At 49.6% G+C, this 16,880-nt stretch overlaps 1 protein-coding gene across 2 annotated transcripts in view; it reads left to right on the top strand.

The window, feature by feature from the left end:
• The window catches only part of DENND2A (DENN domain containing 2A), an 82,512-nt gene that overhangs the window by 52,130 nt on the left and 13,502 nt on the right, over positions 1-16,880 (top strand). For both annotated transcript variants that reach the window (XM_063667891.1, XM_054496815.2), the window contains exons 11-12: positions 2,579-2,719; positions 4,732-4,880. In XM_063667891.1, coding sequence (XP_063523961.1) covers positions 2,579-2,719; positions 4,732-4,880 — 290 coding nt within the window. The remainder of the gene's footprint in view (positions 1-2,578; positions 2,720-4,731; positions 4,881-16,880) is intronic.

The raw sequence follows: 16,880 nt of genomic DNA, 5'->3' as shown, positions 1-16,880 counted from the left end.
ACTCCAGCCTGGGCGACAGAGCAAGACTCAGTCTCAAAAAATAATAATAATATTTGTGAATAATAATAATTATTGTGTATTTTGAAATTTAGTTGGTATTTTACCCTTTTTTTTGGAGGCTGAGGCACAAGAATCGCTTGAACCCAGGAGGTGGGTGTTGCAGTGAACCAAGATTGTGCCATTGCACTCCAGCCTGGGCAACAGAGCAAGACTCAGTCTAAAAAATATATAAAGTAAAATAAAATAGAAATAAAAATAAATTGTGTATTTTGAAATTCAGTTGGCATTTTACACTTTTTTTTAAGATGGTTTTGCTGTTGTCACCCAGGCTGGAGTGCAATGGCGCAATCTTGGCCCACCACAACCTCTGCCTACTGGATTCAAGCAATTCTCCTGCTTCAGCCTCCCAAGTAGCTGGGAGTACAGGCACCTGCCACCACGCCCGGCTAATTTTGTAGTTTTAGTAGAGATGGGGTTTCACCATGTTGGCAGGCTGATCTCGAACTCCCGACCTCAGGTGATCTGCCAGCCTTGGCCTCTCAAAGTGTTGGGATTACAGGTAGAAGCCACCATGCCCGGCTGGTATTTTACACTTAACAATACATCTGGGCCAGGCACGGTGGCTCACGCCTGTAATCCCAACACTGGGAGGCCAAGGTGGGTGGATCACCTGAGGTCGGGAGTTCAAGACCAGCCTGACCAACATGGAGAAACCCCGTCTCTACTAAAACTACAAAATTAGCCAGGCGTGGTGGTGCATGCCTGTAATCCCAGCTACTCGGGAGGCTGAGGCAGGAGAATCGCTTGAACCAGGGAGGCGGAGGTTGCAGTGAGCCAAGATCATGCCACTGCACTCCAGCCTGGGCAACAAGAGCAAAACTCTGTCTCAAAAAATAAATAAATAAATAAAGTAAAAAAAAACCTCTGAATTCAAACTAGCCATATTTCAAGGGCTCAATAGCTACCTGTGATACTTTTATAAATGGCAGTTTTTAAAAATAGAGACTGGGTCTCACTATGTTGCCCAGGCTGGAGTGCGGTGGCATGATCATAGCTCATTGCAGCCTCAAATTCCTGGGCTCAAGCAATCCTCCTGCTTCAGCCTTCCAAGTAGCTGAGATTTCAGGTGTGTTCCACCTCACCCAGCTTCATAAATGGCATTTTAATTTGGACTCTTTAATTTACAATTAGATTGTGGAGAGTTTGGATTTTTTTTTTTTTAATTTTTTAGTAGTAGCTTTATTAAGATATAATTCACATATCATGCAATTCACTCATTTAAAGTACACAATTTGCTGAGCACAGTGGCAAGTGCCCGTAGTCTCAGCTACTCAGGAGGCTGATGTAGGAGGACACTTGAGCCCAGAAGTTGAAGGCAAGCCTGGGCAACCTAGCAAGACCCCCATCTCTAAAAGAATAAAAAATAAAAAATATATAAAGTTCAATGGCTTTTAGCATATTCACAGAGTTATACAACCATCACCACAATTTTAGAACATTTTCATCACCCCAACAAAACACCCTATACCTATTAGCAGTCACTCCCTAACTCTAAGCAACCTCCAATCCACTTTCTGTCTCTCTGGATTTTTCTATTCTGGACATTTCATCTAAGTGGAATCATATATTAGATGGCCTTTTATGACTAGCTTCTTTCATTTAGCATAATGTTTTCAAGAGTCATACAAGTTATAGCATGTATGAGCACTTTGATGGCTAAATAATATTCCATTATATGGATATAGTGCATTTTGTTTATCACTTCATCAGTTAATGGACATTTAAGTTTCTTCTGTGTTGTGGCTGTTATGAATAATGCTGCTACAGACAATCATGTACAAATTTTTATGTGAACATATGTGTTTTCACTTCTTTTGGGTAGGTACCTAGGAGTGCTATGTGCTGGGTCATATGGTAACTCTATGTTTAACCTTTTGAGGAACTACCAGACTGTTCTCCAGAGTGGCTTCACTATTTTACATTCCTACCAGCAGTGTATGAGAGTTCTAATTTCTCCATGTCCTTGCCAACACTTGTTATTATCCATCTTTTTATTAGAGTCATCCTAACGGGTGTGAAGTGGTATCTCATGGTGCTTTTGATTTGTATTTTCCTGATGGCTATCCCCTCCCATGATATTTTAATTTCATAAATAAACTGTATATCTGTTTATGTACTGTGACCTCTTAGAGGGCTACAAACCATTATAATATCTAAGTTTTTTCATTCCTCCCAAAAACCAGTTCTTACCCCCTTGGGGTTATATTACCGTCATTGGGAATGCATGTATTAGCACAACCTGTCACATGGCCAAACCCTAAGTCAAAGGGGCAAGGAAGTAGACTTCACTGCTGAGTAGGAGCTGCAACGTTGCATGGCAAAGGGTGTGGACACACACAGGGGAGAAGAATTGGGGGCAATCACGTGTAGGGTCAAAGGGCCCGTTTTGGCCTCATAGGGAAAGCAGGGCTTCCCCATAATTCTTGAGTCATCATGGCAGGCCCACTTCACCTACAACTGAGCCCCACCTTGGTGCTCTGGCTTCAGAATAGCTAAGCTGCTTTTCTGACCCTTGCAGATCTTGGATGAGGTGGAAAAAAGACGAGGCATCTCTCCTGCCCTGGTTCAGCCACTCATGAGAAGTGTCATGGAAGCCCCTTTCCCAGCCCTGGGCAAAACCATCCTTGTCAAGAACTTCCTGCCAGGTTCAGGAACTGAGGTGAGTTGTCAGACTCCTTCTTTCTCCCTGGGGAGGCAGTGGCCCAGACAGCCAAGTCTCCGTGCTCAGAGGGGCTGCCTTTCAGTGAGCAGTCCAATTCCGTGGTGTCTTCTCCCTGCCCCTAGGGCTGGCCCAGATCACTCATCATGAGTTCCACCCTCAATCCATCCAGCCTAGGACTCTGCCCAATGCGGCAAGCCCAAGAACTATGCTACGGCAGCTGGGGTGTTCTTTTGCATGATGTTGGCCTCAGGTTAGGGATCTGCACTGAACATCCTTAATTTCTTTTAATAGCCCATTTTCTTTCATACATTTTATTGACGCCTATTTACATTTCAAGTCTGTATCGCCTCTATAACTTTATTTTTTGTTTTTGTTTTTGACACGAAGTCTTGCACTGTCGCCCAGGCTGGAGAGCAGTGGTGTGATCTCGGCTCACTGCAACCTCCGCCTCCCAGGTTCAAGCTATTCTCTTGCCTCAGCCTCCCAAGTAGCTGGGACTACAGGTGCCTGCTGCCACATCCGGCTAATTTTTGTATTTTTAGTAGAGACGGAGTTTCACCATGTTGGCCAGGATGGTCTCAAACTCCTGACCTCATTATCTGCCCGCCTCAGCCTCCCAAAGTGCTGGGATTACAGGCGTGAGCCACCGCGCCCAGCCTGGGCTGGGATTTTATGAAGGAGTTTGTTTTCATCCCTCCCACCCCCTTTGCATGGCTTGGTGGACATGAGAAGAAGGACCCCATTTAGCCTTGAGTCTTCAGTTTCAGAGACCCTCGGCAAACCAGATCACCTCTGGAAACAAAGGAGGGAGGAGAATAGGCCTGGAACACTCTGGAATAACCTAGTTTCCCGGCAGAGAGAACAGCAGTCTCTCTGTTGCCAGAGAACCTGAAACCATCCCATACCACATGCAGTGGCTTGGCCATGGGGATGTAGCAGGGAGGTTACCGGAGAGGAAGCCTCACCGTGGGGGCAGCACCAGGCAGTGCAATGCTAAGAGTGAAATCCACTCTCTGCTCACCGGGAGGGAGGCAGCTAATTAAAGAGAAAAAAACATGCACATGGGTACCAACTTGAGGGAATTCAGGAACATTTCAACAAGTGCAGAATAAGAAGATATACACACAGGCTGGGTACACGGTGGCTCGCACCTGTAATCCCTCCTTTTGGGAGGCCGAGGCAGGTGGATCACTTGGAGTCAGGAGTTCGAGACCAGCCTGGCCAGCATGGTGGAACGCTGTCTCTACTAAAAACACAAAAATTAGCCGGGCATGGCGGCGGGCGCCTGTAATCTCAGCTACTTGGGAAGCTGAGGCAGGACAATTGCTCGAACCTGGGAGGCAGAGGCTGCAATAAGCCAAGACTGCACCACTGCACTCCAGCCTAGGCAACAGAGTAAGACTCCATCTCAAAAAAAGAAGATATAGACACAAAGCACAAAAGCTGAAAGCACACATCATCAGAAACGGAGTGGGATGGAGTCAGGGTTACCTAAAAAACACCTTCTTGAGGTGGCAGTGAGTCTCCGAAGTGCTGCTCAGGCCTGCTGGGCGTTCCATGCTAGCCTGGGATTTCCACCTAGCAGGTAACAGTTCCTCAAGAGACAGAGATGCTCTCCACTGGGACTCTCAGGGACAGAACAGTTTTCAAAAGTCCTACAAACTGTCCATGGGGAGTACAGATATGCTGTTGCCAGGGAGAGTCTCCCAACCATTTGGGGCCAAAAACCATTGCTTTTGCCATCCTCTGTCCTCCCCTTCGTCCACACTGTCCTCAGTCTCATAGCTGAGTGTGAGACGCTTGCTTCCCTGCCAAAGCTACCTCCTTCCCCAGTCTTCTGGCATCTTTCTTTTCCCCCAATCCTTTTGTTTTGCTTTTTTTCTTTCCCTTTTCCCCCGCCAGTGGGTCACCCCTGATGAGGACCTCAGAGCCCCGGGACTGCGACGCCCGTGAGAGGCCTGGCTGCGTAGCTGGGCCCCTCCTTCATGACTGCTCCTGTTCCCTGGCAGGTGATCGAACTGTGCCGCCCACTGGACTCCCGGCTCGAGCATGTGGACTTTGAGTCTCTCTTCTCCTCCCTCAGCGTCCGTCACCTGGTCTGTGTGTTTGCCTCCCTGCTTCTGGAGAGGAGGGTCATCTTCATTGCAGACAAGCTCAGGTACCCGCCTTGGCTACTTCTGCTAAAGCGTTTGAATGACAGTCGCTCTTGGATCCTCTAGTCTGTAGAGCAGGTGACCGCCTAGCATTGAAGAGTAAGCCCTTCTGAGATAAGGATGGAATAGGCTGGGCGTGGGGACTTACACCTGTAATCTCAGCACTTTGAGAGTCTGGGGTAGGTGGATCACCTGAGGCCAGGAGTTCGAGGCCAGCCTGTCCAACATGGTGAAACTCCGTCTCTACTAAAAATAGAAAAATTAGCCAGCCATGGTGGCCCACACTTGTTTTCCCAGCTACTTGGGAGGCTGAGGCACGGGAATCGATTGAATCTGGGAGGCAGACATTGCAGTGAGCTGAGATCTCACCACTGCACTCCAGCCTGGGCAACAGAGGGAGACCTTCCCTCCTGCCCCCACAAATAAAGGATGGCCAGGCACTGTGGCTCACGCCTGTAATCCCTGCACTTTGGGAGGCCGAGGCAGGCAGATCACCTGAGGTCAGGAGTTCGAGACCAGCCTGGCCAACATGATGAAACTCCGTCTCTACTAAAGATACAAAAATTAGCCAGGCATGGTGGCTCGTGCTTGTAACACCAGCTACTTGAGAGGCTGAGGTACAAGAATCGCTTGAACCCGGGAGGCAGAGGCTGCAGTGAGCTGAGATTGCACCATTGCACTCCAGCCTGAGCAACAGAGTGACATTCCATCTCAAAAATAAAAATAAAACAGGCCAGGCGCGGTGGCTCACACCTGTAATCCCAGCACTTTGGGAGGCCGAGGCGGGTGGATCACAAGGTCAGGAGATTGAGACCATCCTGGCCAACATGGTGAAATTCCGTCTCTGCTAAAAATACAAAAATTAGCTGGGCCTGGTGGAGTGTGCCTGTAGTCCCAGCTACTCAAGAGTCTGAGGCAGGAGAATCGCTTGAACCTGGGAGGCAGAGATTGCAGTGAGCCGAGATCATGCCACTGCACTCCAGCCTGGTGACAGAGCGAGACTCCATCTCAAAAAATAAAAAATAAAAGAAAATAAAGGGTGGAATCAGTCGGCAGCTCAGACTGGAGATCTGGGAGGCACACTGTTTTGCACTGCTGTGTGCGACTTCCCTGGCATTGGTGGGCTTTCCACTCATTCTGCCATGTGTCAGACACTCTGCTATGTGGTAGGAAAACAGAGAAAAGACACCGCTGGCATGGTGGCTCACGCCTGTAATCACCACACTTTAGGAGGCTGACGTGGAAGGACTGCTTGAGGGAAGTAGTTTGAGACTAGCCTGGGCAACACAGTAAGACCCTCATCTCTATAAAAAACGTAAAAAAAAAAAAATTGGCCAGGTATGGTGGCTCAAGCCTACAGTGCCTGCTACTAGGGAAGCTGAGGTAAGAAGATCACTTGAGCCCAGAAGTTCAAGGTTGCAGTGAGCCATGATCATGCTACTGCACTCCAGCCTGGGCAACAGAACAAGACCTTGTCTCAAAAAAAAAAAAAAAAAAAAGAAAGAAAGAAAAGAAAAACACACAGACTTGTTTCAGTGCAGTGGGTAACAGAGACATAAGCCGACTGTCCAGGACTACATTAGAGGCAGGTGGAGGCAGTGAGTTCTGGATACCAAGGGAGGGCACTCACTCCCAGGGAGGCGAGTTCCGAGGGCCAACACTCAGAACAAGTAGTCAGCACATTGCAGGCAAAAGGAGCCATCCTACAGAGATATGGGGACAGGTGAGGCCTAGCTGTCACCTTCAGGACTGCAAAGTAGGCCGGGTACGGTGGCTCATGACTGTAATCTCAGCACTTTGGGAGGCCAAAGCAGGTGGATCACTTGAGGTCAGAAATTCAAGACCAGCCTGACCAACATGGTGAAACCCCGTCTCTACTAAATATACAAAAACATTTAGTTGGGCATGGTGGTGCACGCCTGTAATCCCAGCTACCTGGGAGGCTTGAAGAAGAATCGTTTGAACCCGGGAGGCGGAGGTTACAGTGAGCCGAGATCGCGCCATTGCACTTCAGCCTGGGCAACAAGAGCGAAACTCAAAAAAAAAAGAAAGAGAAAAAGAACTGCAAAGTAGTTCACTAGGGCTGGCCCAGAGAGAGGAAGGTGGGGGAGGGAGAGATGAGCCGGCAGTGGTGGACAGAGGCCAGCTCACAGAAGGCTGCAGGGCCATGCTCAAGAGGACAGACCATCGTGAGGGCCTCCTCACCATTAAAGCAAATCCCCTCCCATCACACACACAAACTCAGTGCCCCATAGGAGGCCACCCCCGTCCCAGTGGGCACATTCAATGATTTGCTAACGCCATGTCACAAATCAAAGAAGATCCGGAAGGAAATGCAGACAAAGACTTGGGTTCGTTCTGAGCTTCTAAAAAGAGAATTCCTTGCATTTTTGAAATACTGAATCAGAGCCTTCTTTGCTTTGGAACTGGGGGCACAGAAGCGTGAGGGATGGCTGCAGCCCCAGGAGGAGCTGAGATGCGGGGCCAGCCAACCGGGTGGCACAGATGAGGCCACCTGAGAAGTCCATCTGGAAGGAAGCAGTGCCAAAAACAAAAAAAAAACTGAAGCACTGTGGTTTGGAGAGGAAATCTGACTCTGAACTATGGGAAACAAAAGGGAAGAAAAAAAAAGGCATAGAAGAATTGAAGGGACAAACTCCATAGATGTGGGATTCCTCAGGAGGCGGGGCGGGAAGCGGCCCCACCCTCTCCCCTCATGCGGCGCATCTGGTCACCTTTCTGATGCACCTCTTTGGACAGCAGCCATCTGGCTGTTCCCAGCCTGCTCCCACCCTGTGTTTTAGTTTGCTATTCACTTTTAAATGTCAGCGTGATTGTACTCCCGGTGCACTTTTGTCAGTGCAGGAAGCAGGCCCTCTCTGTAAGCCTTGCAGCTGGTGCTGGGCGCTGGGGAGCTCTCCAAGCTCCCGGGCATTGGGGAATTCAGCCAAGGGAGTTCTCAAGGTTGGATCCCTGGAAGCCAGGATGAGTAATAACCCTTCAGTGGCCAGGATCGGATTTCATCAGCACCATAGTAACTGTCTTTATCCTCTCCATCCCCCACTCCCTCCATCCCCTAGAGGTGGAATTCTCAGGCTTGGATGTGGGGGAGGGGAAAATGATGGATTTCAGAAAAGCCTGGGCTAGAAGTGGAAAGCCAGCCAAGGAAACCCAGGGCCCCCCAGGAGTGGTGGTGGGGACAGAGTCCCCAGGGAAGGTGCCTGCGGGGTGAAGATGCTAGACTTGGGGAGGACCCACCCTGAGAAGATGTCTGGAAGGGCACAGCTGGAGAGGAGCCGTGGGCCCCCCTCACATAACCCAGCCTCCCCCAGACTCCCTCCAGGGGGAAGAAAACAAAGTATCATCGATTTTTCTGGTAAAAGTACAGTGAGACACCACTGCACTCCAGTCCTGGTGACAGAGCGAGATTCTGTCTCTAAAAATTAAAAAGAAAAAAAAACAAAACTTAAAAACATTAAGTGCAGGGAGAGAAAAGATGTGAACAGAAAAGGGAAGGGGCCTTGTCAGAGACAAACACATCCCCAAAGGGCAATTCAGGGGGACATGTCAGAAGGCTCAGGGCACAAAGAAACCTGGAAATGCCAGCTGGGCTCAGTGGCTCACGCCTGTAATCCCAGCACTTTGGGAGGCTGAGGTGAGCGGATCACCTGAGGCGAGCGGATCACCTGAGGTCAGGAGTTCAAGACTAGCCTGGCCAACATGGTGAAACCCCGTCTGTACTAAAAATACAAAAATTAGCTGGTCGTGGTGGCGCGCGCCCGTAATCCCAGCTACTCGGGAGGCTGAGGCAGAAGAATCACTTGAACCTGGGAGGCAGAGGTTGTGGTGAGCCGAGATCATGTCATCGCACTCCTGCCTGGGCGACAGAGCGAGACTCTGTCTGAAAAAAAGAAAGAAAGAAGGAAACCTGGAAATGCCTGCCCCAGCGACGTCTGAGAGAGGACTTGACGCCTCCGCCTTTTTGCTGGACAGATTTCTGGGTGGACAGATTGGACGCTGGGCCCGCCCCTCCCACAGAGCTGCTGTCACCAGAGACAGACAAAAATGAGCGAAGTCCAGTGGCTGAGAGTGGACCCCGCCTGGATTCCTGGGCCTTGACTGTTCCCCAACCACCCTCCCTGCCCTGCTCTGGGACCCCTCGACAGAGGAGACAGTCACCAGTGCGGTCCACAGGAGAGGCACTGGTGTTTCTCTCCAACCTTCCACAGTGCCTGGCATTCTGCCCTTGGAGATTTCGTCTTTTCAAACAGCTCATGCTGTGAGTGGGTCAGACGCCAGCTGTGGCTGCTGCAAGCAGGTCTCCCCATGGGCACGTCGTGCCCATCAGGGGTTTTCTTCTGCAGCAGCTGCCAGATGTCAGGCGCTGTGAGGATGGTATTTCTGTGGGAGAAGAGAAGGCAGCAGGAATGTGGATAATTGTGGTGCCCTCCTTGCAGCCAGAGCCAGGCGACAGTACAGTAATGGTGTGCGTGTGTGAGAAAGACCGCTGTTGGGTTTTTAGACCCTTTACAGCTTTCAAAGGTACACATCCCTCCCCCATCACTCAGGGAGGTTTCTCAGAGTAGGGGGGACCCCTGAGCATCCTTAGCCATTGGCCCTGGGTCTCCTCGTTCATAAGACGCGGCGCCACATGGCTCTGACTTTCTGGGACTCCGCTGTCTTGTTTTCTCTGAAAGCAGCCCTCGCTTTTCCTGTTACAAATGGCTCCACGTGCTCTCCCTGCTGCCCAATAAATCGTCCTTCCATCCTACACGGGTGCCATGCAGACCTGAAGAGATGGAAATCTGCATAAAGAAAGGCCTGAAGAGCTCTGAGACAGGAAGAGGGTAAACAAAGCGTGAGCAAAGCTGATGAGGATGACGGTAGCGACGGGTGTGGAGTGGCCTCTGTGCCGGGCGCCCTCTGAGGGTCTGACCTGCGTCATTTCACGCCCCCCACAGCCCTGTCACATGGGTAACTAACAGGCGTGCAGAGGATCCATCATTCTGCTCAAAGAAGCGGGGAGTGGGAGAGCTGCCGGGCTTTGGAGAGGACAGAGGGAAAGCAGCTGGGCTGCAGGCTCCGGGGATGGGTGAAGGGCAGGGTCTGGGGCCCTGTCTGTCTACAGAAATATATAAGGAAAGTCTCCCTAGCACAGGCCCTCAGGACCCACTTTGTGCTCGGCAGTCAGGCTAACACGGTCATCGGGAAGTCTGTGCTTTTCTCCTCAGGGCCCTCCCCGCCTCCCTTACGTACGGCCTTTGGCCTTCCAGCAGGGTCCCAGTGAGACAGGTATGATCAGGTCACCCCCAAGGCCTCCCCCAGCTTTGAAACTCTCTGACTCCATGGGCCAGGTGGAGGAATCCATATCCACCTCGATCTGTCTGATTTACAGGAAAGTAGCCATAGGGAATTGAAGTGTTCTTTGGCCAGGCCATGACAAACAAGGGTTTGGGGACCAATGGTTGGCTGCAAGTTGCCTGACCTGGAAAATTCTGGAAAGTCTTTAGGCCAAGTGCAGTTGCTCACGCCTGTCATCCCAGTATTTTGGGAGGCCGAGGTGGGTGGATTGCTTGAGGCCAGGAGTTCGAGACCAGCCTGGCCAACATGGTGAAACCCCATCTCCACTAAAAAGACAAAAATTAGCCGGGCGTGGTGGCACACGCCTGTAATCCCAGCTACTCGGGAGGCTGAAGCAGGAGAATCACTTGAACCTAGGAGGCAGAGGTTACAGTAAGCTGAGATTGAGCCACTGCACTCCAACCTGGGCAACAGAGCGAGACTCCATCTCAAAAAAAATAAAGAAATTTTTTTTTAAAAAAGGGCCGGGTGCAGTTGCTCATGCCTGTAATCCCAGCACTTTGGGAGGCCAAGGCAGGTGGATCACCTGAGTTTGGGAGTTCAAGACCAGCCTGGCCAACATGGTGAAACCCCATCTCCATTAAAAATACAAAAATTAGCGGGCATGGTGGCGGGCGCCTGTCATCCCAGCTACTTAGGAGGCTGAGGCAGGAGAATCACTTGAACCTGGGAGGTGGAGGTTGCAGTGAGCTGAGATCACACCACTACACTCCAGCCTGGGCAACAGAGTCAGACTCTATCTCAATTAAAAAAATCAAAACAAGAAAAAGAAAAGAAAGTCTTCAGGTTAAGTTACAGCTGGTACCCTCATCCCCAGTACTCCTGGGGCTGCACATGCACTTATGCCCAACCCTGCTCCGCTCATGTTGCAGAAAGCCTCCTTATTCTCCTGATTTCCAGCTGTAGCCCCTAACTTAATGAGGGCATGGAACAGGGCATGAGAACAGGACATGTCACAGACTCAGTTCGTGGCCCGGTGACATCCCAGAGGGGACCTTCGCCCACTCTAGGTCGGTAGCCACCCCCGCAGCACTCTCCCCCACAAACACAATTTATTCTCTCATCATCGCTGCGAGTCTCCCACTGCAAGAAGAAGCTTCAGGGAGTTATGGCAAATATTGTATGAGTTATAAAAGGGTTTTAAGTTGAGCCAAAAATCTATCAAGTTTAGAATAACATTTTTGCTCTGTTTTATCTTTAGGCTGGACATTGAGTGTTCTAATGGCTCTGTCAAGCAGGAGTTTGACAGATGGAAAGGAAAGAATGCTGTTGTGATGGCTTGTTCTGTGGTCATGACAACAGATAAATACTTCTCTACACCCTAGCCTTCATTTTCCTGATGATAAACATTTTGTTTTTTACTTTACTAATTTCAGTTCCCCAAAGTTTTGGCTAAAGCTACAGACCAGGCTGAATGATAAAGTCAGAGCTGCACATAAACAAATATGTGCAAAAAGTTTTAGAGGGAGGTCGGGCATGGTGGCTCACGCCCATAATCTTAGCACTTTAGGAGGCCAAAGCAGGAGGATTGCTTGAGCCCAGGAGTTTGAGACCAGCTTGGACAACATAGCAAGACCCCCTCTCTTAAAACAAACAAACAAACAAACGAAAACCACCTTTATAGGGGACAAAGTTTTTCATATTCAAGAAATTTATGAGTTGGGCATAGTGGCACATGCCTGTAGTCCCAGCTACTCAGGAGGCTGAGGTGGAAGGATCATGTGAGCCCAGGAGTTTGAGGCTACAGTGAGCTATGACTGCACCACTGCTCTCCAGCCAGGGTGGACCTTGTCTTTAAAAAGCAAATTAAAAAATAAAACAAATAAGAAATTGACTTATATGTTTGTAGTGCATTAAACAATAAGCTAAATGGTAGACTACTGGCTAGTGATAAGTAGGATTAGGTGGGCAAATCTTGACACATACAGGAGTTTGAACCTTGTCTTTGACCTATAGGTAACTACACAAATAAGTTCATATGTAGCTGTGCACTTTCATCCTCTTATTTGTTCGGTTTGGTTTATTTTTAATAAGTTTACACAAGCTTAAATGAGAATCCCATGTCCTCTCTAGAATTGATTGCACCCAGCAACATTTGCCATCCCAGGAGGTTGGGCTTCTCACCACACCCTCTCTAGGGAGATGAGTTTGCCCAAGGCCTAGCCGAAAGTGTTTGAAGCTGCCACCTTGCTGCTCTGGCATCCATAAGATACTTCAGAGGTCTAGCTAGTCCTCAGCATGGTTGACAGAGTCTTAGAGATAAGTACATTTAGTTCAGCAAAGTCCTGTGAAAAATACAATTTTAGGCGGGTGCGGTGGCTCATGCCTGTAACCCCAGCACTTTGGGAGGCTGAGACAGATTGATCACCTGAGGTCAGGAGTTCGAGACCAGCCTGGCCAACATGGTGAAAACCCGTCTCTACTAAAAATACAAAAATTAGCTGGGGGTGATGGCAGGCGCCTGTAATCCCAGCTACTCAGGAGGCTGAGGCAGGAGAATCACTTGAACCCAAGAGGGAGGCTGCAGTGAGCCAAGATGGCACGACTATACTGCAGCTTGGGCAACAGAGCAAGACTCCATTTAAAAAAAAAATACAATTTTAATAGTATAATTGTACAGCCTGATTAAATGTTAAGTATTAACCACCTATTTTTGCATATGAACACCAACAAGATACCAATTGGAGCAAGATTTAGAGTTTAGCATAGCCACAAATGCTGTTGTCTTCTAAGCCAGACCCATCACTGACATATCCTGGGGCTGGAAGCTTATTCCAGTTCTTCTCTTGGAGTCGAATCCCTCCCAGACTGTACTGGCTTTGAAACGCTGTCATCTTCACCTTTTGGATGCACTGCAGCCGCTGGAAACCTCTCAGACACGTTTCTCTGAGATTCTTTTTTTTTTTTTTTTTTTTTTCCTGAAATGGAGGCTTGCTCTGTTGCCCAGGCTGGAGTGCAGTGGCATGATCTTGGCTCACTGCAACCTCCGCCTCCCGGTTTCAAGTGATTCTCCTGCCTCAGCCTCCCAAGCAGCTGGGACTACAGGCACGTGCCACCATGGCTGGCTAATTTTTCTGTATTTTTAGTAGAGACGGGGTTTCACTATGTTGGCCAGGCCGGTCTCAAACTCCTGACCTCAAGTGATCCGCCCACCTCAGCCTCCCACAATGTTGGGATTATAGGCGTGAACCACCGTACCCGGCCTTCTCTATGAATTTCTTAGTGAGTGTCACCATCATTCTTTTGTTCTGTCTTGGCTAAGGAGTCCTAGAATTACCTTCCTGTGACACCCTTCGTTCTTTTGATGGCCTCAACAAAAGCTCCTGTTTCCAGCTCCTGGCCTTTGCTCTCTCTTCTGGGTTCATCGTTTGCAGATGTTAAAGTTGGAAGGACAGCCAGGCGCGGTGGCTCAAGCCTGTAATCCCAGCACTTTGGGAGGCCGAGGCAGGTGGATCATCTGAAGTCAGGAGTTTGAGACCAGCCTGACCAACGTGGTGAAACCCCATCTCTACTAAAAATACAAAAATTAGCTGGGCGTGGTGGCACATGCCTGTAATCCCAGCTCCTCAGGAGGCTGAGATAGGAGAATCACTTGAACCCCTGAGGCAGAGGTTGCAGTGAGCTGAGACGATGGCATTGCGCTCCAGCCTGGGCAACAAGAGCGAAACTCCATCTCAAAAAGTAAAAAATTAAAAAAAAAAAGAAGCTGGAAGGACATCAGCAACGATCTAGTGATGATCTAGTCTACTTTAGTTATTTCACAGGTGAGAATCTGAGGCCTGGAGCAGTTAAGGCCTTTACCTGAGATCACGCAGAGGGTAACAGAACTAGTTGTCTTGAAGCCCAGCCCGTGTTCGTTTTCAACTGTGTGGCATACGGCCTCAGGGTTTGCAAGTACAGTGATGGAAACCAGGAGCCACTGCATGGTGACTCCCCCTCCTGGTAGGTTTCACCAGGCACCAGACCACGCCTGAGTTTACCTTTCACTCATGTTCTCGGGAGTGGAGCACCAATAGGAGAGCTACTTTGCTTGGGATACTAAAGGGTATTCACTGAATCAGCCTTCCAGTTCCTGGGGTGTTCCTCTAATTCGGGAAATTCTTCATTTACTTTTCTGGTAGCATCTTAGAGGAAGCTCTGTGCTGGATCCTTACTGGTTCATAGAGAGTTGGAAGCCAGCTGAGCATAGGAACACCAAGTATGGAGCAGAGGCTTGGTAGCAACCAGAGCTAAAGAGTCGGCTCCAGGAAAACTTTGGCATTCCTTACAAGTGCGTCCTGATGTTCTGGAATACTGCTCCAACCCTCAGGAACCACCACCCAACTGCAAAACATCCTTGGACCCAACCCTTCTCACCCATGCCCAACTTTTAACCCTGCAGCCCAGCCAACCTCCCACTGGGGCCTTCTCTTCCCTGCCCCATTTTTGTACAATTGATCACAGCTGTGAGTGCTGGCGTTTCTTTCCTCCACACCACTGTAATGCAAGCCAGCTGCAAGCGAGGACGCTCTTTCTATGGCTTCCTTCAAAAACACTGCCTCTTCTCCAGCCCCTCCACCTCCACGCTCTGCAGCAAGCCCTCTTGACCAGTCATCCCTGGCATCCCCAGAACCACTGACTATTGGCATGTTCCTAAGGGACCACCAGTCCCACTAGTGCCCACCTCCCATCCCCCTCCTTGAGGGCTCCTCTGGCCTTCACAAGTCGGGGAATAAAATTTTATTACCACTTGCATCAGGGATTGAGAGAAACAAGCTCCATTCAAAATAATCTTTCCTGCTCTATCATTTATTTTGAGGAAAGGGCTGCCACTCATGGAATTATTCACAAAATTTGACCTTTCCTTTTAGTGTTTAGGGGCAGAATTGTTTTTAGAACATTGGTGTGGGCCGGGCGCGGTGGCTCATGCCTGTAATCCCAGCACTTTGGGAGGCTGAGGTGGGCGGATCATGAGGTCAAGAGTTAGAGATAAGCCAGGCCAACATGGTGAAACCCCGTCTCTACTAAGAATACAAAAATTAGCCGGGCGTGGTGGCACGTGCCTGTAATCCCAGCAATTTGGGAGGCTGAGGCAGGAGAATCACTTGAACCCTGGAGGCAGAGGTTGCAGTGAGCCAAGATCGCACCATTGCACTCCAGCCTGGGTGCCAGAGCAAGACTCCGTCTCAAAAAAAAAAAAAAAAAAAAAATTAACCAGGCATTGGTGGCACATGCCTGTAATCCCAGCTACTTGGGAGACTGAGGCAGGAAAATCGCTTGAACCCAGGAGGTGGAGGTTGCAATGAGCCGAGATCGTGCCACTGCACTCCAGTCTGGGCGAGAGAGTGAGACTCCATCTAAAAAAAGAAAAAATGTTGATGTGGGCTAGAGAGCAAGAGGAATGAGACCCCTTCACCTGCCTGCTTGTTGCCATATTGTCTCCAGCACCCTGTGCTCCATGGGCTCTGGTTAACGAGGTATTCGTGATAACCAGGTATAGAAACGTTCGCTGCAGCCACAACAGTGGGATCAGACTACTCAAAACAAACTTGCCACAGGAGATAGTCAACAAACAGGGGCAGCTCCTCCCACGCGGCCAGCTGGTTCCGCAGCCGAGTCGTCATCATTTGTCGCATCAAGCCTGAACAATGCTGTGCTGGAGCCCCATGCATCCAGTTCACTGAGTGAACTATGGCTTTCTTTCTGTTAGGTTTCTCCACCAGCCTCTGCATCTAGCACCGGCATTGCTGGTCATGTTTCCTGACCTTGCTCCCATGACGTTCTCCTCCAGATGGTTCACACTCACTGCAGCTGAACCAGGGCCTCCGGGTGTCCCAGGCCCTAGGGGCCTCTCTGTCACTGAAGGCAACATAGGGCTTTAGGAGTCCCAAAGGGCTGTACAGAAAGGAGTCTCAAGGGGCTGTACAGCAAGAAGGGAGCAGCCCCTTGTACTTCCTCCTTCTAGGAATGAGACCACAAGGAAGCAAAAACGGAGGTAGCTGGCCAGGCGCAGTGGTTCACGCCTGTAATCCCAGCACTTTGGGAGGCTGAGGCGGGTGGATCATGAGGTCAAGAAATCGAGACCATCCTGGCCAACATGGTGAAACCCCGTCTCTACCAAAAATACAAAAAATTAGCCAGGCATGGTGGTGCACACCTGTAGTCCCAGCTGCTTGGGAGGCTGAAGCAGAATAATTGCTTGAACCTGGGAGGCAGAGGTTGCAATGGGCCGAGATCGCGCCACTGCACTCCAGCCTGGCAACAGGGTGAGACACTGTCTCAAAAAAAAAAAGCAGGTAGCCTTTTCTTTGAGTTGGGAAAAAAAGTTAAACATGTTTTTGTTTTGTTTTTCTATTGCAATGATTGAAAAAAAAAAACCCCACACATAGGCTGTCTTCACTGTGCCTCCTTTTTATGTACGTGTAATTTTTTGTTTTAGAGATGGGGATCTAACTATGTTGCCCAGGCTGGACTTGAACTCCGGGGCTCAAGAGATCCTCCCACCTCAGCCTCTGGGATTCAGTAGCCGGGACTACAGGCACATGCCACTGTGCCTGGATCGTAGGGTGCCTCCTCATGCCTGCATTCCTCTGAGCAGCAATCTTGCCTTCTCCAGTCTGCAGGACCCTTCTCTCCCTACTCTGCCCCATCCTACATTCAGAGTT

This window comes from Pongo pygmaeus, chromosome 6 (genome assembly GCF_028885625.2).
Source record: "Pongo pygmaeus isolate AG05252 chromosome 6, NHGRI_mPonPyg2-v2.0_pri, whole genome shotgun sequence".
Classification (NCBI taxonomy): domain Eukaryota; kingdom Metazoa; phylum Chordata; class Mammalia; order Primates; family Hominidae; genus Pongo; species Pongo pygmaeus.
Note: the sequence above shows the minus strand (reverse complement) of the source record. Positions and strands in the feature narration are given on the sequence as shown.